We start from the raw sequence: 21,839 nt of genomic DNA, 5'->3' as shown, positions 1-21,839 counted from the left end.
GAAATGCCCAGAAAAGGCGTATACTTCAGTCATCTTGCAAATAACCACAGGCAGGGCAATATTTGCACAAAATGGGTTAAAATGTGTGGCACATTAAGAAATATATCAACATTTATTTCAAAACTAGTGGGTATATCAGAAAAACGAATATTCCATTAAAAAACAGGGGATTGAAAATGTCTTTAGCTATGTGAAATTCCTTTAAGAAGAATTGTCACTCGGCGTTGCGTTCATGTGAATGCCTATAAAAAAGAGATCCCTTATCATTCAATTAGAAACTTATATTGGACAACACTTATCGAAATGGGAGAAATCTTGGGATGTTTGTGGATAATAGACAAAGGGAAAGCGCCCGAGTCAAGACACCAATGTCTGTTGTATAAAGAAAAAGATGACTATGAAATTCGATAGGAAATGCTTAAAAAATCGTATCCATAGAAATTTGGAAACAATTGGGGCCGTTGTAACTCAGAAGTTGGCAGGTCCGCCTTTGACGCCGAACGCCTATATTGAAATCTTTGCGAGAGCATCAGAAAACATTTTCAGCGGTGGTTATCCCCTCCTATTGCTGGTGAGAGTTGTAAGATATTTAACTCAGTTAATCCTGAGTGTAAATTGGGCGCCAATATCTTATTTGGGTGAATTTGGAAATAGTGGAACAATTTAAACTTAATATATGTTGCAAGTAGTTAAAAAATTGGGATTGGATCGGTTGCCGTTGTTCCAGAATTTGGAAATAGTCGATACAACTTATATACCATATTTCTCGCAAATAGTTACAAGTTGGGCGCCATTGCCCTACGTCGGGCGGTGATATAGGCCCTATTAAAAAAAAACTAAAATTTTATTCAGACTCACTTTTGGGCTTAATACGAGGCACCCAGTCCCCAAAAACAACTTCAATTGCTATGATAATTTGGAAACAGTGTAAACACATTATACTCGATAAATCTCGCAAATAACCAAAAGATGAGCGCTATTGTCCCAGATTGGGCGCCAATATAGGCTATATTAAGAATAAACTTTAATTTTATTCCCACCCTTATTTTTGGGCTTTTTAATAGACCTAGAAAATACACGGAAGAACAATAAAGTCTAATTAATACGAAAAACCGATTTAGGTTAGGTTGAAAAGATCTGTGTGGTGTTCATTATCGTCACGAGGAGCTTAGCTGCGAGCTATCGGGCGCGTCCACAATTGGCGGATAGCGTAATGCTCCATACGGAGATGCTGCAACGGCAGTCACGGACAATCAGCGGTATTGAGCGGAGAGTCTCAGTGAGAGGCCGGGCGGCACCGATGTTGGCACAAATACTGAGTGCCTATAATGCTCGATATGACAAGGCGAGTTATTGGCGCCTTTTAATAACCAATGGCCACCATGTTCCCGCGGCGATCGTTCGTATAGACCGGAACGAACTTGATCACATACAGAAGCTTGACGACGAGTATCGCCACCTTCACATGAAAATGTGGCTACTACAACAACAAGAACAACCTAAGCAAATAATCGGCTTGTTGTGAGCTCTAACTACTAAAAAGTAAGAAAGTAAGGTAAGTTAGGAATTCCGTGCTACATACAAAATCCTTAATTGTCCCATGCCACGCCCCTAAGTTGGTTCATGTCTGGTATTGTGTTCCCAACCAAGTACCGGTGTCTGTTAGCCGCGAAAGCCGGGCAATGGCAAAGTAAATGCTACAACGTCGGATCACCTTCCCCATACTTGCCGCACCTATTTCGCATAAGTGAGCTCAGAGTCCCATGTGTTCCGTTAGTATACCGGAAAATATACTGACCTCTTCGTCTTCTTATTCTCCGGATGTTACCATAGGATTTTCGCCGTCCTTCCGATTGTTTTGCTGTTCCACCACGCCCTAACTCGGACTGCGTCGACCCGAAAGAGTTCGGGTTAACCAAGTTGTTTGTCGGCAGTCCTCTGGTCTTCACTGCCCCCTTACTCTGCTATGACCCGGCACCCAATTAATCTCTTTCTTACAGTTCAAGACTGTTCGTTACGCTCCTGATTGTTATTGCCCTAGTGGCCAGTTTACAGTGGGTAAAGATGTTCACACTCGACGTCCTCGCGCGGATACCACACCACTTCACGATCGCTCGGATATCTGCCTGCAGGACCGTATCAAGGTCAGGCAATCGGAAATAAATCTCAGTCACAGGTTTCTTAATGTAGACCACAGACCCACTCTGTCCTCTAGCTTTGAACCATCTGTATAGCATGATATCCCAGTCCAAGACTGTGCCTTGCACTCGACACTGCGATAGTAGATTCCATTTTTGGAAGTGGTGAACATTGTGGCTCAATGAGTAAACATTAAGGTGTTCATCCATGACGGTGTAGACCACATAACCACTGTGTCCTCTAGTTTCGTTCCATCTGTATAGCATGATCTCCCAAACCAAGACTGTGCCTCGCACTCTACACTGCGATAGTAGATTCCATTTTTGACAGTGGTGAACATTGTGGCTCAAAGGTTAAGCATAAAGGTGTTCGCCCGGGTTCGAATCCTCACGAGAACATTAGAAAAAATGCTTTAAAGTAGTGCTCTCACTAATGCTAGCAACATTTATGAGGCGTTTAGCCATGAAAAGGCTTCCTAGCAAAAGATGTCGCTCGCCGTTACTGCTAAGAAAAGAAGGACCTTATCATTAATTTAAAACGTGAGGGTACTACGCTCATTGATATAAGAAAAATCTCCCTGTAGGTCCTTTATGAGATGTTTGTAATGCCTCAACTTTAAATGTGGCTCGAGGGGAAAAATACCAACGTTTGCCAATTAAAAACCAAATAATATGACATAATAGGTCAAAACTTCTAGTTATTTGCAAATAAAGGACTATGTAGATTTCATTTTAGCTTATTTGAGAAATTGTTGTTTTGTAACATTGAGTTGGGCGCCAACTATTGAAATCCAAAAAGATTTTTGGTCGAATGGGACGGAACGAACAACGAACAAAAAATTTTAGCTATCCTTTGTTCGTAAATTATTGAAAAATCAAAAAGTGTCCAGTTCCTTGAAAGACTATAAAAGAAATAACTGACATTTTATTTTTGTGCCACAAGTCCTGCAACAATTTCTCTGTTCAGTAAATAGCATACCAACAAGGGAACTCTTCATGTTGGGCGCCATTTTTTGTAACTATCTTGCCATATTTCCTTCAATACAATAAAGAATACAATATTAAAACATAAACACATAAATATACACAAAAAACATCTTAAAACCAAACACCAATGCCTAGTTATTTAATTAATTTGTAAGATCATAATTATTATAAATACAATTTCTGCTTATATTTTCCCAACTAATTTTACTTTAGATTAAATATCTATGATTATGTTTTTTGTTATTATTAAAAGGCATCATTTTTTAAACAAAATTCATTAGGATATACTATAAACAAAATCCTTAAATACATTCTACCACCTCATTGCCTTTTTTTAGTATAAATATTTAATTTTATCATAGAAGACAAGTATATATCTTTACAGTATATAAAGTAGTTAATTAATTAGTTAATCATGTATAAATAAACACATACACACGACCTAAAAAAAAATCATGTTACTAATCCATAACAAACAAAATCATCTTTTCTTAAAACTCTAGAATTGGTATTCAAAAAACATATGACATGAAGAAATTTAAGAAAAACAAAAACAACTTCCTCTATTCCTCTGTCCTTTGTAGGAAACATAATGGGAGTTATTATATGTGTATGAGATATTTGCCTATATTTTGTGTTTGCTTTGCATGTTAGTTTGTCAAAGTAGATATAAACGCATGATTTTTCCTCAGCTCATAAGCTTTCCGTGTAACATATTTAGGCCTTAACCTATGTTTCCTTCCTACTCATCATTCTTTAAGTTGTATATAATACTGAGTTTCTTGTTGTACATTGTCTCATCATCTCTCATTAATACCAACTATGCTATATAACTGAAAACTTAATTTTGTGAATTATATTAAATGTAAAACATCTTTTATTTCCTCCTTGAAAATGATAACAACCCCAAAACCCGACACCACCAACTCTCATCATCCCCAAAAACATCATTTGCTAATTTACTCATGAACCAAATACCTACCAACCTAATCATCATTGAAACAAATACTGCAAATACTGCCGGCGCTTCCAATACTCCAAAACAAAACCAAAACAAAAAAATATTAAAATCACTCACAAAGGTTGTCGTGAATGCGCTGGTTCAAGCTATACCGTCCATCTTCAATGTGCTATTGGTGTGTCTGATATTTTGGCTTATTTTTGCCATTATGGGAGTACAGCTTTTTGCTGGAAAATATTTTAAGGTACGTTAAAAACCACAGAAAAACAAAAACAAATCCAAATAAATCCAAAACCTTAACCTAAATTATGAAACTTTTTGATTGACTATAATCTCAATCCAAAGGTTTCCCCAACCAACAATCAAAATAACCCACAAAAAAATCTCCGAATTATCTATAAAACTAACTACAGAGCAGTTAAACATTAGCATTGATATCTCAATTCGGTATTTTATTGCAAATAATTTGTGCGAAATCAAAGAGAAAGCGTATCTTTGCATTTATTTTTCGTAAATAGTTGATAAATAGGGTATGAAAGTTTTATAAGCATGTACATAACATGTCATAAACTTAATGCCTTCCTTTAGCAAAAGTAAAGCAATTAAAAAAACAAAACAAAAATAGAATAGTTAGAGAGGTCTACAAAGTAGAAGGAGTACACTGCAGCATTAAGGATTTCATGAAATGAAATGAAGAATAAAACAAAACCCCATAAACGCCTTAAAGGCTCTTGTACAGAAACACAATTCCTTAAATAACCATAAAGCTGGGTGCCGAAAGTTCATTTGGAAAATATATACCATTCCTTTTTTGAAGTAAAAAGAAAAGATTTTGGTCATATACATTTAAAAAATTTGTTTTGAAATATATCGATGTATTTACAAAGAAAAGCAAAATTAATACGAACGTCCACGTTGGTTGCCAAAACCACAAATGGGATGCTTAACTTTTTAAAGGGCTAATTATTTTGAAATAATGTGTTTCATGTAAAAAAAATGCCTTTTGACAAAACCTACAATATTAAGTCAATAGAAAATTATTTTAACCCACGTTGGGCGCCAAAACTATGAGCTTGATACTACTCTTTAAAATAGAATAAAATTTTAAAGTATTTTTTTTTTTTAAATAAAATCCTTTTACACAAAACTCTATAAATATCAAAGAGAGTGATACCTCACTCATCATATTACTCTCCAAGAGTGACATTAATGACTACGCCCCTCTTTTGGGTAGTATTATCACAATGTTGATAAAAAAAGACAATTTCTTTTCAATTTCCGAAGGCTCCCAATTTGGGCGCCGTAATACTAAAATACTAGTTATTTAAAGGTAAAATGTCATAATTGAACATTTTAAACCAGATCGTGTATTTGAATTTAAACCCGCTTATAAATTAATTAACATTCAGTCTACAAGTTGGGCGCGTATTTAAAAAAAAGCAAGAAGCAAAATCGGGAGATCGGTTTATATGGGAGCTATATCAAGCTATAAATCGATTCAGACCATATTGCACACGTATGTTGAAGGCCATGGGAGAAGCCGTTGTACAAAATTCGTCCCAAATCGGATGAGAATTGCACTCTCTAGAGGCTCAAGAAGTCAAGATCCCACATCAGTTTATATGGCAACTATTGTATATCAGGTTATGTACCGATTTGCACCATATTCATCACAGTTTTTGGAAGTCATATCAAAACATCTCATGCAAAATTTTAGCCAAATCGGATGAGAATTGCGCCCTCTAGAGGCTCAAGAATTCAAGACCCAAGATCGGTTTATATGGCAGCTATATCAAAACATGGACGGATTTGGCCCATTTACAATCCTAACTGACCTACACTAATAAGAAGTATTTGTGCAAAATTTCAAGTGGCTAGTTTTACTCCTTAAAAAGTTGCGTGCTTTCGACAGACGTGGCTAGTACGACTTAGAATGTCACGACGATCAAGAATATATAAATTGGGTTGCCCAAAAAGTAATTGCGGATTTTTTAAAAGAAAGTACTTTATGGGGTCTTAGACGCATATTTCGAGGTGTTACAAACAGAATGACGAAATTAGTAAACCTCCATCCTATGGTGGAGGGCATAAAAAAAAGTCTAGCCCAAATCATAACTGTAGTGCTATTATAACTTTTAATAACAATCATTCGTATTCTATTTTTTTGGATAAAATGATTAGTTTAGAGCGATTAGGCAATTTTATACCAATCCTTTGTATTCATTTTCGATAAGGTCTTAAATTTTCAAAAGCGAACCCACTTTGGACGCCACTTTTTACATTTTAATATAAAAAATATTTCTTAGTTTCAAGTTTACCCCAAATGATAAATCAAGATTGATTATGGTATTTGATACCAATCATTTGCATTCGACTTTTCATAAGCTAAGTAGTTGTAAAAAAGTCGAATGATGTTGGGCGCCACTTTTGTATGAATTTTCTATGAAAAATCTTTCATATATAACGTTCTGGTCCAATCATAACTGAATATCTATTATAATATTTGATATCTTTCCTTTATATTCGATATTAAATAAAATCAACAAATTTAAAAAAAGCGAACACACGTTGGACGCCTTTTTTTCTATTTTAAAATAACAATCGCAGAATATTTCGATTTGTTTGAAAATAAAAATCAGTATGAATTAAACTCTATACAACTCATGTATTACCAAATATTATTACCTTGTATTACCAAACTATTTTGTAAAATATTCGTGTGTCTTGTTCGACCTTTTTGGTAATAACCGTTTTATATATTTTGTAAAATATTTTACGGAATTATCGTCCCATCCTTAAAATATTTTTTCCATTTTATTTACCAAAAATCAATAGCTGCAGTGTATTTTCTTTGCATATTTACACATAGACTTTCTTTCTATTAGTAAATCGGGAATCCTTCATAGATATACAATATATGAGTGATTTCAAATTATACAGCTATAGCTTTGTAAAGAAAAAAACCAACAATCGCTCGTTCGACTTATAAACAAACATTTCCTAGCCTAGTAGATGAAGATTGGAATCATTTTAAAAAAAGTTCCGCAAACGAGTCAAGTTAATGTATAAAGGCACATACCACCTTAGAGTGAGTTTAATTCGTTTTAAATGCCTTGCAAAAAAATAGTCGTATTATCAAAATTTTTTTTATATAAAAAACTATTATGCTAATTAGCTGCTTTCTAGCTTAAAACGTATAAATAAAATAGTATATTTATGTATATACAATATATAAAATATATGTATGTATTATACTAAAAAACGAAAGAAAAAAAGGTGAAATGATGTACTATATGTTGTACTATATGTTTGAAGTGATCTTTTGAAATAAGTTTTACTAATATTTTATCTTCTTGATTTTAATAACTTCCCCAGTGTAAAGATAATAATGGCACTGTGCTAAGTCATGAAATTATACCCAATCGAAATGCCTGCAAGAGTGAAAACTACACATGGGAAAACTCAGCAATGAACTTCGATCATGTAGGTAATGCGTATCTCTGTCTATTTCAAGTGGCCACCTTCAAAGGCTGGATCCAGATTATGAACGATGCCATTGATTCACGAGAGGTAATTTTTCCCATTTTCCACTTAGTAGTAGCAAACGACACTCTTAGATGATTTTTTTCTCAAATACTAATAAACATTTTTTCTATCTATTTTTACCTTTTTTACTCCTAACTTATATAAATGAAATGTGACATGAAATGATATATGAAAAAAAAACAAAACAAAAACGAATCATAAAAAATTATGTGACTTGTCCTACACTTTCAAAAACTCCAAAATACACTCCAAAACAACTCCCAACCTCAAAAATTTAAAACGATCCTGGCAAACAACATCTAAACACTGAACACCATCATAAACACTGAACACCAACAACCACCACCACCACCAATCCTATCACGACTTCAACAACAAATACAATTACAAATCAAATTCAAACCAAACAAACAACAACCCAACACAGGTGGACAAGCAGCCGATTCGAGAAACCAATATCTACATGTATTTATATTTCGTATTCTTCATTATATTTGGATCATTTTTCACACTCAATCTGTTCATTGGTGTTATCATTGATAATTTTAATGAACAAAAGAAGAAAGCAGGTGGATCATTAGAAATGTTCATGACAGAAGATCAGAAAAAGTACTATAATGCTATGAAAAAGATGGGCTCTAAAAAACCATTAAAAGCCATTCCAAGACCGAGGGTAAGGCTTCGAACTTGAATCAACCCTAAAACAAACTATAAAAAATACAAAAAAAAACTATAAAAAATATTAAAAAAAAACCTACACACGAAACTCAAAAAAGAAAAAACCTAAACAAAAAATACTTAAATAACTTTGACAGAAAAAGAAGAAAAAAAAAAATCGAACCGAAAAGAAAATCTGTGCCAATTTCAAAAACTAAAGGAAAATTTTTGTAGATAAAAATTTTCCAATTTCAAGACAAAAACAAAATTCCCTCTAAGTAACTGTGCTTCTCTCTGCCACTCTCTCTCTCTCTCACCACCCCGTTAAAAGAAAAGTTGTTGTGTTTGCGTGGGTTATTTGAGGAAATATAAGAAAATTCTTTTATTGTTTTTTTGGTTTTATAACCTAAAACCCCTATGTATATGTACATACGTTGAAAAATGACCCATCCCACCCGACACAACTCCATCATACAAAAAAATTAATACCCCAACCAACCGCCACACTCTCTCTCTCTCTCTCTATGTCTCCTTAATGCCGTTCGTACTAATATTTCAACGTTCGTACCACTGTTCTAAGTTCCTTCTCGATGTTCAAAATCAATTGTCGTCTCTTTATTTCTACAATACCAAAAAATATACAAAAAAATTTTGATAAAAAAGGTTGTCTGTTATTAAACATTTTTATGTCTGCCATTTGAATATTTTCAAAAGGTTTCTGAAAACAAACAAAACAAATGCGACAAATTTGTTTCTCTTTTACTTCTCAACCAATCAATCAATTAATCAATACAACTATAACCACTTTGTATGCAATGTATGACAATTTTTTTTTCTTCCTAATATATACTAACTATATATACATACATATATTTGCATATCTATATATAGATACATACAACAAAATGGCATGTTTTCTATTTAATCCTTTTTCTTTTCATACTTTTTATCCTTTACGATTCTCAGCGAAAAAACAGACATGAGATTGCAATCTTATGAAATATGCATATATCAGAAATATATATATAGTATATTTAAGATAAGAAATCAGATATAATATTCCTGCTCTCCCCTCAAACAAATATCGGCATCGATCGATCGAATAAAACACATTTTTTATCCAGCATGAGAGTGCATGCCCTTATACTCGAAACTTCCTTTCAATTTTACAAATACCAACCAATTGAACACCCACCCAGCCACCCAACCACCACCAACCCACAAAACCCACCAACCACCACCACAACAACAACTAAACTCTACAACTGCCTGATGAGATATGATTTCTTTTTTCTCTTCTATATACAAAAAATTAAAACGGAATGGATTTAACCAAACCACAAAAACCTTTTACTTTCATCTTTTTTTGAAACCTAACTAAACTTGCACTTATTTTATATGTACATACATATATACTTACCTAACAACTAACTTGTAATCTATTTTGCTCCAGCAAACAGTTTCGTGCCATGCTATTATAACATTATGTTAAGGAAGGCAATTCGTAGAGCCAAGGTATTGATTGAAGTCAACCAAAAGTTTTAATAGTTCAACCATATTAAAGGATAAAGTTTCCATAACTCCTATACCACTCGTTATCTGAAATTAAAAAAAAACAATTTAATATTTCAGAAGATACTATGAATGTTTTTTAAAAAAAATGTAATATTGCAGATATTTCAAAACTATTTTAATTGCCTTTTAAAAATATTTGGAAAATTATTCAAAATAATATTGATAGCCGCATCTAAGACAACGCACAACAACCGCATATGATTTATGAGTAATTAATCCCTAAGAGCTAATTCTTATGATAGACACTGTTTATTAACACAAATTTTCTTGGTGACAATTTATCAAAAGAAATTCAGATCTCACAATTGAACACAAAGTCTTTTGTTTGTTTCTCTTTCGAAACGAGCTCAATAATCGGAGATTGCAAATGGAAAAGGAAAGCCAAAGATAGCAACACACACCAACTACTATGGGACGCGTTTCGTCTTTGGTTAGAAGACTTTTCAACCATATAAGGTGTGATGACTTCAAGGCCCGTGCGTTGGTATATTGTATTTGAATCGTATTAATTGCGAAAACGCATCAATGATACAATTACCACATCAACCACGCTCGACAACCCTGTCTATTAGCTGTACTTTTTCCTAATGCAGTTATTTTTGTGTAATGACAGATTTTCTTTCTGTGGCAATTACACTTCTTCCGTACTACACATGAGTTTATGCATCTGTTGGAAGTTGTATTGACGGCTTCAAATGCTAGACAACAACAACGGCTCTCGCTGTTGCTCCGTGTGCCCAGGATCGAATCTCGGCCGGACTCCGCCGCCCGGAATATATTACATTCAACTGTAGTTTATTCTACAAATACTTTAATACAGTAGACCATACATTTGTGGATTCTACTTTATAGAAGAGAACATGGACTGAAATAGAAATCTATTATTATCTCACTTTTTGGAAACAAACGCTTCCAAAGCGTTTTTTTCGGGATAATGAACAATCATATATTCTGTAAAAAAATTCCTTTCCATTCACTAAGCTTAAGTATATATTTGATTATAAATCGTTTGTGAGAAGAATATTTAAGTTTGAAGCTTTGTTTAGGGAATATTGTTTTATGGAATATGAAACAGTTATAAATAATGAGAACTATTTTGATATAGAAGATATTGCAGTATTGATCTTATTTTGAACATAGCCAAAAACTACCCCAAGTTATTAACACATTGCTGTTTTTGGTAACTAACGTGATTTCAATAAAGCTTTCACAATGACATATGCATTTTAATAGTTCTTAATGAAATTTAGTGCCTCCTGCATCATCAGTGTCTATACGACCATATTTAAAGTTAGCCTTATGAATTTTTCCAGCGAAAAGTTTACCATAAACATAATACCTAAGCACTCGTTTTCATAAAAGAATGAGATTTCTATAACTATCACTCTTGTTCTTTGAAAGCATATTGTTATTTTAAAATTAAAAAAAGACCACAAAAAAATATTTCAAGGTATAAACTACTCATTTCTGGGTCATTGTACAATAATTGGAAACTTGACCTAGAATGTAAAATGTAAATATTTTTAAGCACATCAGCATCTTACTCATTTTTCACCAAGTGTTTACAATATTTATTCCAAATTCCAATGTAAACATCCCTACCAATTTTCTTTTCCTTTAAAAAGGGCGATTTTCCAAACATTGTCAACAATAAATGATATTCTTTTTTGAGCCGATAAATAATTCCAAAGTATAAGACATAAAAAATGATGCAGTTTTAACAACCACAAGTCAAACAAGTCCATATCTTTCATTTTGGAAATACAAAATCAATTATGATTATTTCCATTGGTACATATGGTGCCATATTTATCGTTCTTCGAAAATAACCGTGTTATGGCACTGCGATATTCATTGTTGTGCAAGTAGTATGGTTTTATGCTACCGCATTGTAAACTCTAGAATAGCCTAAGGCAAATCTTTACACCAAATTCAGCAGTAATTTTTGTTACTCAAGACTTCTTTGCAGAACATATTAAAGTTTAATGATTTGGTAACTATTGCTGGACGAAATCTTACTCAGTATATTTGGTATTGCCACATTTTTCAAATGTGTCCTTTTTGGACATTGAAAAAGCTGCATATATGCGTTAAGAACTTAAAAAAATCGTACTAAGATACAATACCAATTTCCTTTCTGTACACGAGATAAACTTTAAACCAATTATAGACGTTTTTCTAATAAAATGTTTAAAAAAAAGTGTAGAACAAAACTATATTTTCGTCGATTTGATTATTTATTTTTAAAGGGATTTTTAATATTTTTTTATTTTAACTTAAGTACTAAAAATTAAAAAATTAGGAAAAGTTCTTATGTATTTTTATTTTTTTATTTTTTTATATTTTTAAATTTATATATATATATATATATATATATATTTATATATATATATATATTTATATTTGATTTTAAAAAATATTTTTGCGAAAAACTATTATAAAAATAAGTTTTAATTAGTTTTAATTTTATTTTTTTATATATTTGATTTTCAAAAATATTTTAGCGAAAAATTTTTAAAAAAAAAAAATTTTGTTTATTTTTATTATCTTTACAATTTTTGTTTTTTAAATAATTACCCTTATTATGTAAATCGTAGTCGAATTTTCGACTTCGACTGCTGGAAATTAAAGTTAATATATCATTGGCTTACGTGCAAAATCGAGTTGTTTGGTTTTTGTAAAGAAAGCAAACACCTCGATTTTGTTCATAATATCGCCAATGAAAAACCTCGAATTTTCGATAGTCATAGTCGAATATTCAAATTCGACATAAATAATAAGGGACAATAATTGAGCTCGAGGTCCTTGTTTGTGTATATTTAATCTCTATCCAATATTTCGTCTTTCATAAGGAAGGCATTATCAGGATTTTTTAAATGTAATTTAATCAAGTAAATTTTTTTTCAACATTCTACAGAATTTTCGATATTCATCAGAAATTTTTTTTGGAAGACGTTTATAAAACGAAAAGCTTTTTTCTTTTGAATACAAATTATTAAAAATTTTTAGTTTTTTTTTTAATTAAAAATGTTTTCCGCTTGTATTTTCATGTAACGTTTGACTTTGACGTTTATTCTTGGTGAAATTTTATAATTTGTTTCATAAGTTAGCTCGAATTGTTCCATTTGAAAAGATGTGCTGATGATAATCCGCAGTCTACAAAATAAAATTGAATTTTAGTTCAATTGTTCCATTGGAAAAGATGTGCTGATGATAATCCGCTGTCATCATAATAAAATTAAATTTTAGTTCAATATAGGAAACAGATATAGCAAATACCATTAAATATTTTAATTAAGTTAATATAAGTTTTTTTTTTTATTTATTCATATTTGATTTGATTACATTCACTTACTTAAACTAATTGATTCGACAATTCAAATTAGTGTCATTTGTTTCTGTGATGGGTAAATCTTTTGTTATTTTGAGGTTAAAGGATTTTTCGAAAAAAAAAAAATTTAAGACAAATTTTATCTCATTTAATTTTATAAAACAAAATATATTTTTGAAGTTTAATCTGAATAAAATTGTGACATTATAGCTAATTTCCTCTAATTTCATGTGTAACTAGATAAATCGATCATCCTTCCTATAAAGTATATATATGTATATATTTAACTGCCTTGCCATTCTATGTCCGTCAGGTAGAGTCCGTCTGTTCATCACCATAGCATTTGAACAAAGGTATGGTCAGGTTAGGTTTAAGTGGTAGTCTGCCATCAGACATATTCTTCCATTGGGACACAGGAACAGAAGAAGAAATATGCCTTCTAGTTCCTACCGTTGAACCATCCCGATCCGCTAAATCACACAGGTTCTCGATTGAACGAGAACCTAAAGTGGAACTCCTTCTGACTGCTAGTGCGGGACACACACACAGAAGGTGTTCTTCTTTGATTTTCTCACAGCATCTCCAATAGTCGTCACTGGCAACCTTCAGTCTGTCAGCATGTTTCCGATGTCATGACGGACTCAATGACTGAACAAATGAAGCTAACAATTTTGGAATCGTCGCAGGTACTGTCGAAACCGCATAACTGCAATACGTTTTAGTGAAAATGTTCACTTAAGTGCGGGATTGCTAATAATTGAATCATACCTTTATAAAATCCCAGCTAAAAACTTTTGCAAGGCCACCCAGCGCCACTGATGCACTATCCCATAGCCACCGGTTGTATGTACCGGATTGACCCGATGGAGTTCTTTATCGGAAAGAGCTACCGCCTCAGTGTATATAATACTGCTAGAAAAACAATACCAACAACAACTTGTGCACTAAATTCACTGGTGAAATTATAATGCAATGTCCACTTTAATTCGCTTCCACTATGCATCCCATTCAGAGCTTTTAGAGGAACAAAATGGAGAAAAGAAATCAACTTCAATTTTTTGCATCGGAATAGTCTACGAGTTAGAATTTATGTATTCTTTCCTTACACAATTACTAAAATAGAGCGCTAAAACATTCGTGCTTCATGGTAGTGCTTACAGTACGCAGACAAAAATGTTAGTGCATCCAATTTTATGAACACTTTTTGCTGAGGTGTTCTAAGCAATGTTCTTCTTCAACTCGAATTATTTTAAACATTAGTATGGTGCATTATTATTTAATAGTTATTGTTTAACTAGAAAAGGAATTCACTTATTCGAACTACGTTTAACTGAAAATTACGGATAAGTAAAACAAAATACCCATTTTTTGCGGTTTCGACTGTACTTATTATTAATCTAATTAGGCCCACCGTGGCGCAGAGTTAAGCATGTACGCCTTTAACGCTTTACAACTAAGGTCGAATCCTGGAAAAATTTCACTGTTCTGAAGTACACCTAACTGAAAATTATGGATAGGTATTTTTCAATTTTTTTTTGGGCAATGGTTATCCCCTCAGTAATATAGACCAAATTTATGGGGCATTCAACCATGTAAAACTTATCTACAAAACGATGTCGGCCAATGGCACGCCGTTCTAACATCGGCTTAAAAAGGAGGTTTATTTTCATTAAACAAACAATTCGATCATTATTACTAACGCCTTAACTTTCAGTTAATAAAAGCGATTCTAGTCAATAATCCCGATATAGTTCCAGTATTATTTTAAGCTCGATGTATTTATGACGATTTATACCAAACTTATTTGTTTAAATAAGTTTCGTCCTTATAAATACATCGAGCTTAAAATAATACTGGAACTAAATTGGGATTATTGACTAGCATGGTTTTTATTAACTGGCTGATACGTAAGTCCAGGAAACATTCTTCTTCCTCTGCTTTATTTGTTTTTAATATTTACGAACAAATTTCTTTAAAAATATACATCTTCTTTTAAAAATATACATCTAAGTCCAGCGATTATCATCATTACAATAAATGGAAGTTAATTTTCGAGTTTTCCTATGTAAACATCTTATAAAATGCCTAACCTTTATATATATGTGACTATAATAAGCTTGCGCTACACTGTTTGCCCCCCACTCCCCAACCACAGAACAATTTCGGTTTGCATGTGTATTGGTCACACATTACAACAAGTTCCACTCCACAGTACTCCACTCTCCACACCACGCCCCCGTTCAAATAGACACCTACTCCAAGTTCAATCAAAACCAAAATAATTTTTAACAAAACAAACAAAAAACAATTTATTGGGTCCAATTAGGTGGGTTTTTGCCCCCGCCCGCCCACTACCACCCACCCTTCCTTCAACGAAAGCAAATCGACATAATCAACAACAAAAAGTTTTCAAATATTGGCACAGATCGTACTATAATAACCATATACCAAACTTATACTACTTTACCTAAATACCTACTTCAAAATAATATCGTAATAATGTAATGCTAATCACATGTATAAGAGAATGAATGATACATATGATGTGATGATGTCATGAAATCAATCACCCCGATCACGATCAAGGTTGAGAAGTAATCGCTCTCAACATTTAAATCAACAAATTTATTTTTGGTTTCCACATTTTGTTTGGATATGTTTGAAATATTTAGTTTGAATTTAATTTTGGTTTTTCTTTTTTTCTTTGGGAATTTTTGAGTTTTTTTGTGTACAATGTTAGAATCATTATTACGTATTATTCCGACAATTGAATTGCGTACGTCGTCGTAAATGAGTGAAACACACGATATTATTGTTATTAACGATTAACGATTATCGATTATTATTATAGTTATTATCATTTGATTGTTTATTTTTTCTCTCTCTTCCACATTTTCTACTTACAGTGGCGACCACAAGCAATAGTATTTGAAATAGTTACAGATAAAAAATTCGATATAATCATTATGTTGTTTATTGGTTTGAACATGTTTACCATGACACTCGATCGTTACGATGCATCCGAAGCATACAATAATGTCCTTGATAAACTCAATGGGATATTCGTAGTTATTTTCAGTGGCGAATGTCTATTAAAAATATTCGCTTTACGATATCACTATTTCAAAGAGCCATGGAATTTATTTGATGTAGTAGTTGTCATTTTATCCATCTTAGGTAAGTAAATCAAATGCCGACTTCTCCCTCCAACACCCACAGGCAGTCAGTCAGCAAAAATACAAAATAAAAAAAGCGAAACAAAAATCAACCTAAAATCAGCCTTCAAATTCAATTCGATTTACAATAGTAAACGTTATTATTATTCCATTGTGTTGTTGTTTTTTACCAAAAAAAAAACCAAAATTTTGATATTTGATGTATTAACCTCACCTCCAAAAATATTGATTCCCTTCAGAAATATATAATTGTAATATTTCCCAACTTTCATTCCTTACCAAACCTTTTCCAAAGAAAAAAGTATACAAAAAACTAGTAACCAACCTTCACTCGCCCAAAGATACTAAACCATGTATATAGAGCAATGATTTATTTAGTATTTTGGCTTGAGGCATATAATGTTTTATTTCTGGCTCACCTTTCCTTTTCATCCTATTGGAGAGGGCGAGGTGATACGATGGCATTATAGAGCCTTAAGTTTATGTAAGTGTTGTGTTTAATATTTGTTGTTAATTGTAACAAAAAAATAATATCAAACGAAAAAAAAACCAAAAACTTAATGTTGTGCTTAAGTATTGAAACCTACATATATATACAGCCTTACATTTTATTTAGTTTTTTATGTTTATTATTACATAGTTTTTCTTTGTGTCAACATACATGTTTATCCCTATTGCTTTGGTATTTATCTCATCCTAGCCACTCTCATATAAGGCCTCTCTATTGTAAACTATTAGGGACCAATTTATCAGTGGTATCAAAGTAGCGATAGTTATATATTCAGAGGTAATAATAAATTCTCAAAATTTATTTTTAAATTTTAGGCTTTTGTAGAAAATAAATGTCCCCAAAATAATTAAAAAATTTTTTATTTGAAAAATTCTTAGAACAATTTAATTTCAATTTAAAGACAATACCATTTTTTGATAATTTTTTGAAAAATCTTAAAATACGTTAGGTTAGGTTATGTTATGCCGGTATCTGTTAGACGCGAAAGCCATGCAATGGCAAATGAAATGCTCCAACGTCTCATCATCTTCTCCGCATGCCCTACACATGCCATCACTTACCGCACCGATTTTACATAAGTGAGCTCGTAGTCCTATATGTCCCGTTATGATACCAATAGCTATACAGACATCCTTCTTACTTCCTTTCAGTAATAGCCTCGTCTTCTCACGATCTGGATGCCCCATAGGATTTTCGCCGTCCTACTGACCGTTTCGCTGTTCCACTATGTTGAATGCGCATTCGTCGCCCACTCCCTTAACTCGGACTGCGTCGACCCGAAAGGCTTCGGCTTAACCAAGTTTATTGACGGCAGTTCTCTGTCCTTCACAGCCAAATCATCTGCCCTTTCATTGTACATTGGCATATTTTGATTATCAGTAACATACTTAGACTTTAATTCCTTCTACAGCAACATACATTTACATGCAAAATATGTTGCTATTAATGTCGTGATCTTAAAGTATGGCCACCAAAATATGTTCATCCATTTTATGAACATCCATTCAAGAACTTTCTTATATTAGGCGCATTCAACTATTCACATTGAATGAAAAGCTCAAAGAAAATCACGCATAACTTCTAAATTATAATGTGATATTATTCACCATTATTGCTGATTCATCCATCTCGTCATTACCACCCATTTTGTATGCTTTCTTCAGAATTTGAGTTGAAATTCAGTTTTCTATCCTGCAAAAGTGAGGTACTATGCCTTGTAAAACTTCTCTCCAAAGATGTTGTTTTGGATTATAGCAGTGGCCTTTCTATTATTGAAGACACGACAAAGCATTATACTCACGAATACTTATCCACGGAAATTTTTATTTCCTTGTGAAATCTTAACACCTTCTTGGTATAAAATCATAACATTTTTTAAATGCTTTCATAAAATGTTTTTCTAGAGTTCTAAAGTTGGAACTGCTACTGTTTTTTGTAGAAACCGAGTCATAGTACACAAAGTATGGTTACCATTTATTGAAACTTTAAAGTTATCATTTTAAGGGCTATGAGTACATCATTGCTCCTACTGTTATATTGATCTTAGAGTAATTGCTAAAACTAAAGATTAATTGTTATAAGATGTTACATATTGGTGGCTTAATTTGAATAATTAAGCAATCCCTACTGAATTAGCTATTTCATTTTTTTTTTTGACAAATGTAATGGTAAATATTTAATATTTCGTAAACGTTTAAAATTTAAAATTTTTCCATATAGCCCTAAGGATCACATAATCACTTGAATTGTTTAAAAGTTTATTCTAATTATGAGCGTTTTAAATCTTTTAACAGTCAGCAACTTTAAACAACAACAAGGTAATCTCAGGTTTTTTTTTAATTCCCAAGTAGAAATTATAACTAGGACTTCCTCATGGCCGTATGGCTTTATTTAGAACAAAGTATTACTATTATCAATTTCACTCGCTTATTTACCCAAGTATACACATTAGCTGAAATTATTTGTAGCATTCCGTATGGGCTTATTTGGTAGTATTACTACCATCAATTAAATTCTATTGTTTACCAAATATTACAATTATTGAAATAACATCTATAATTCCTCACATCCATTTGGCCCTAATCGGATCAAAGTTCTGTTGTATTAATGCAATACATAGTATAACAATAATCTATTGAGTTAGCTTGTTTAATAAAAAATAGTTGACATTTTTTAAAAATATTATTTTTTAATATTCTATATAAAATCTGTTATAAGCTCATACCAGTTACAATATGTTTTCTCTATTGTTTCATACATCTTTAATGCTAACAGATATTTGTGTTACCTGTTTAACTTATCCGACATATTATTTCCCTTAAAAAAAGATATGTATGTAAGCTTCAAAATAAGTAAAGGTCAATTTAGGAAAGTTTATTCTATTAACCGAGCTTTCTAGTTATAAATAGGAAGTACATAGTAGCAGGAAAATTTTTCTAATGATTATTAAAACTAGGTTTCCATCATTTATTTATTCCTAAAGTTACATTTATTAAACATGAATTACAATAGTTTAAGTTTTACCAATATTAAATGCCTAGTTTATTATCAAAGAACCCCAACGCTTACCACTGAAAAACTGGTCCTTCTTAGCTTTAGATGTTGCTTTTAATATACATATCATACTACACATATTAACAACTTTTAATTTCTCAATGTTTTATTACATATTCTTTGTAACACATATATACTCTTCATAAAATTTTTCTTTAATCTTTAACCAACATATATGAAAGCTTATTTCCTCTAAAAAAATATTTAACAAACAAAAAGCTTTTTTGTGTCCTTATCTTATAATATTTGTACACATAAATGGTTACATGTATCATTATTTTTTATAATAAAAACATTTGTTAACCTTTTTCTAAATTTATGTGTACAAATAAATTTGCTTATATATAAATTTTTTTATTTACATACTTTACTACAATTTGTATTTAGGTCAATGATGTTCAACCTTTGTGTAATTTTTTGGTATATACAAATCTATATTAAATAGGTAGAAAACATAATAAGCTGGGCTGTAATTGTAACACCTTGTAGCTATCCTTCCCCGTTTTTTGTGGTATAACTGCAATTTTTCTACATTAAAAATTTTGTGTCCCTTTAAGCCTCAGAAATATATATATTTTTCTATAAAAATATTTATCAACATATAAACTGCAGATAAGTTTTGAAAATAATGTATATAAATTGAGTAAGCAATGCTTCAGGTGTATTTTGTCAAAAAATTTATTAGAGATCTTTTAGTGAAAATATAAAATATTTGACTTCAAATCAATATCTCTGTCTGTCCTCTAGTTGTGAAAATATAGAGCATATCATTTTAATAAAATTTGATACATAATATTTAGAACATACCTATATTTCTCCCCCCACTTTAATAAAGCACATATCATATCCAAAATTGGCACTTACTTTATTGACTATTGGGTCAAAGCCATATTAAGAACAAATAACAAAAACTCGATGAACATTGTATAGTTCCTTCAACTCTAAATCTAATTTAAACAAGCAGTTGATAATATTTTGTTTTTTTGAAAGAAGACACATATCGTATATAAATGAGCACCGAAATTGTAAAATAAATAATTAATTCAACGTAACTATTAAAAAGGTTCGGAAATTTAATTAATTAATAATCTTAATCAAACAATGGATAAAATAAATTAAATTTTAATACTGTGTGTTATAGTTGACCTTAAATATTTAATTTTCCAGTTAGTTCGGCTTCAGGTTTGTAACTAATAGAAGCAAAAATGATTTTAATTTTCAACTTTTAACATTTTTCGATATTTAGATTGATGTCGTCAATCTTCCTCTTGAGATATTAAAATTGATGAACAAAATCTCGTAAAATAATTATAGTTGAAAGTTGAAAGCATTTTGGGTCTTTTAATTACAGACCTGGCAGCCGAATCGACTGCAAAATTTATATTTTAAAATGTTCTTAACAATTTCAACGAAATTTTATATCTTTCGGGGGTATATAAATTATATTCAAACAAGTTGTAACCAGTGTTGCCACTCAAGAAAATCATTTCCTAACAAAATTTAGGAAAAATTCTTCCTAACCAGACCAATACCTACCAAATGTTCTAAAAGCCAAAAATGTAGTATATCAAGTATTTTTAGCCACCGCCGAACAGTTGGCCATTTTGACATTCCATTTTGAACACATCAAATGACATTATATACATTTTCAACTTTACAAAGTACTAGATCGTCGTTATTCATAGAGAATCAAAACATACCCGTTCGTCTGTTTGCTGAAATCACCCTACTTAAACAATGGCCTATATCTTGATATAAAACTCTTTATACTGATCTCCCGATGAGAAATCTTCAGTTTACAAAGTCGTATTTCTGACCCAATTTCAATGAACCACCCTGCCGAGTTTGGATAAAGCAATCTCACAATTTATGTGTTTGAGCCCAGATAGGCGCTTTACTTGCCATTTTCGCCGTTACACTTATTTGAATGGACCAGATTTGGCCATATTTGTAAGCAGCTACCACATAAGCCTATTTTCCGACTGAAGGCATTGAACGGACAAAATCCGCATTTCCTATCCAGATTTATGAAATTTAGAAGACTAATATACAGAAATGACATGAAGTGTATTAGTTTTGAGTTATTTCCAGCGATTTTTTCAGTAATTAATATGGTATTTACGTATTGGTGGTATGATATTTATGTTGAGAAAAACCTACCAAAAATTGAGGTTAGCCAACCAAACTATCAAGAGGATAAAAACCTACCAATTTTGTAGGAACCGACCAACAACGGCAACACTGGTTGTAACTCCAATGTTTTTCGAGCTTACAGAATATAAACAAGGATGACTTTTAAACCAAGTTGTAGGACTATAAAACAATAAAATGTTGGATTTTTTGTTAATACAAACCTTTTTAGTTTTTTCCTACAAACATTGAAGATTCGTTTTTTATGTTAATG

At 31.8% G+C, this 21,839-nt stretch overlaps 1 protein-coding gene and 1 long non-coding RNA gene across 43 annotated transcripts in view; one reads left to right on the top strand and one right to left on the bottom strand.

Annotated features, from left to right (window-relative positions):
* LOC106082769 (uncharacterized) overlaps positions 1-21,839 on the bottom strand; it is a 241,901-nt gene that overhangs the window by 178,752 nt on the left and 41,310 nt on the right. For 2 of the 3 annotated variants that reach the window (XR_009398087.1, XR_009398086.1), the window contains exon 1: positions 9,710-10,057. This is a non-coding gene — a long non-coding RNA (uncharacterized LOC106082769). Of the gene's footprint in view, positions 1-9,709; positions 10,058-21,839 lie in introns of those variants that run through there. The other variant, XR_009398085.1, reaches the window with a different exon arrangement.
* The window catches only part of LOC106082698 (sodium channel protein para), a 240,220-nt gene that overhangs the window by 187,118 nt on the left and 31,263 nt on the right, over positions 1-21,839 (top strand). For all 40 annotated transcript variants that reach the window (XM_059367549.1, XM_059367548.1, XM_059367574.1 and 37 more), the window contains 4 exons: positions 4,208-4,330; positions 7,462-7,656; positions 8,060-8,305; positions 16,102-16,372. In XM_059367549.1, coding sequence (XP_059223532.1) covers positions 4,208-4,330; positions 7,462-7,656; positions 8,060-8,305; positions 16,102-16,372 — 835 coding nt within the window. The remainder of the gene's footprint in view (positions 1-4,207; positions 4,331-7,461; positions 7,657-8,059; positions 8,306-16,101; positions 16,373-21,839) is intronic.

Source organism: Stomoxys calcitrans, chromosome 4 (genome assembly GCF_963082655.1).
Source record: "Stomoxys calcitrans chromosome 4, idStoCalc2.1, whole genome shotgun sequence".
NCBI classification, from domain to species: Eukaryota; Metazoa; Arthropoda; class Insecta; order Diptera; family Muscidae; genus Stomoxys; species Stomoxys calcitrans.
This window is presented reverse-complemented; position numbering and strand designations above follow the sequence as displayed.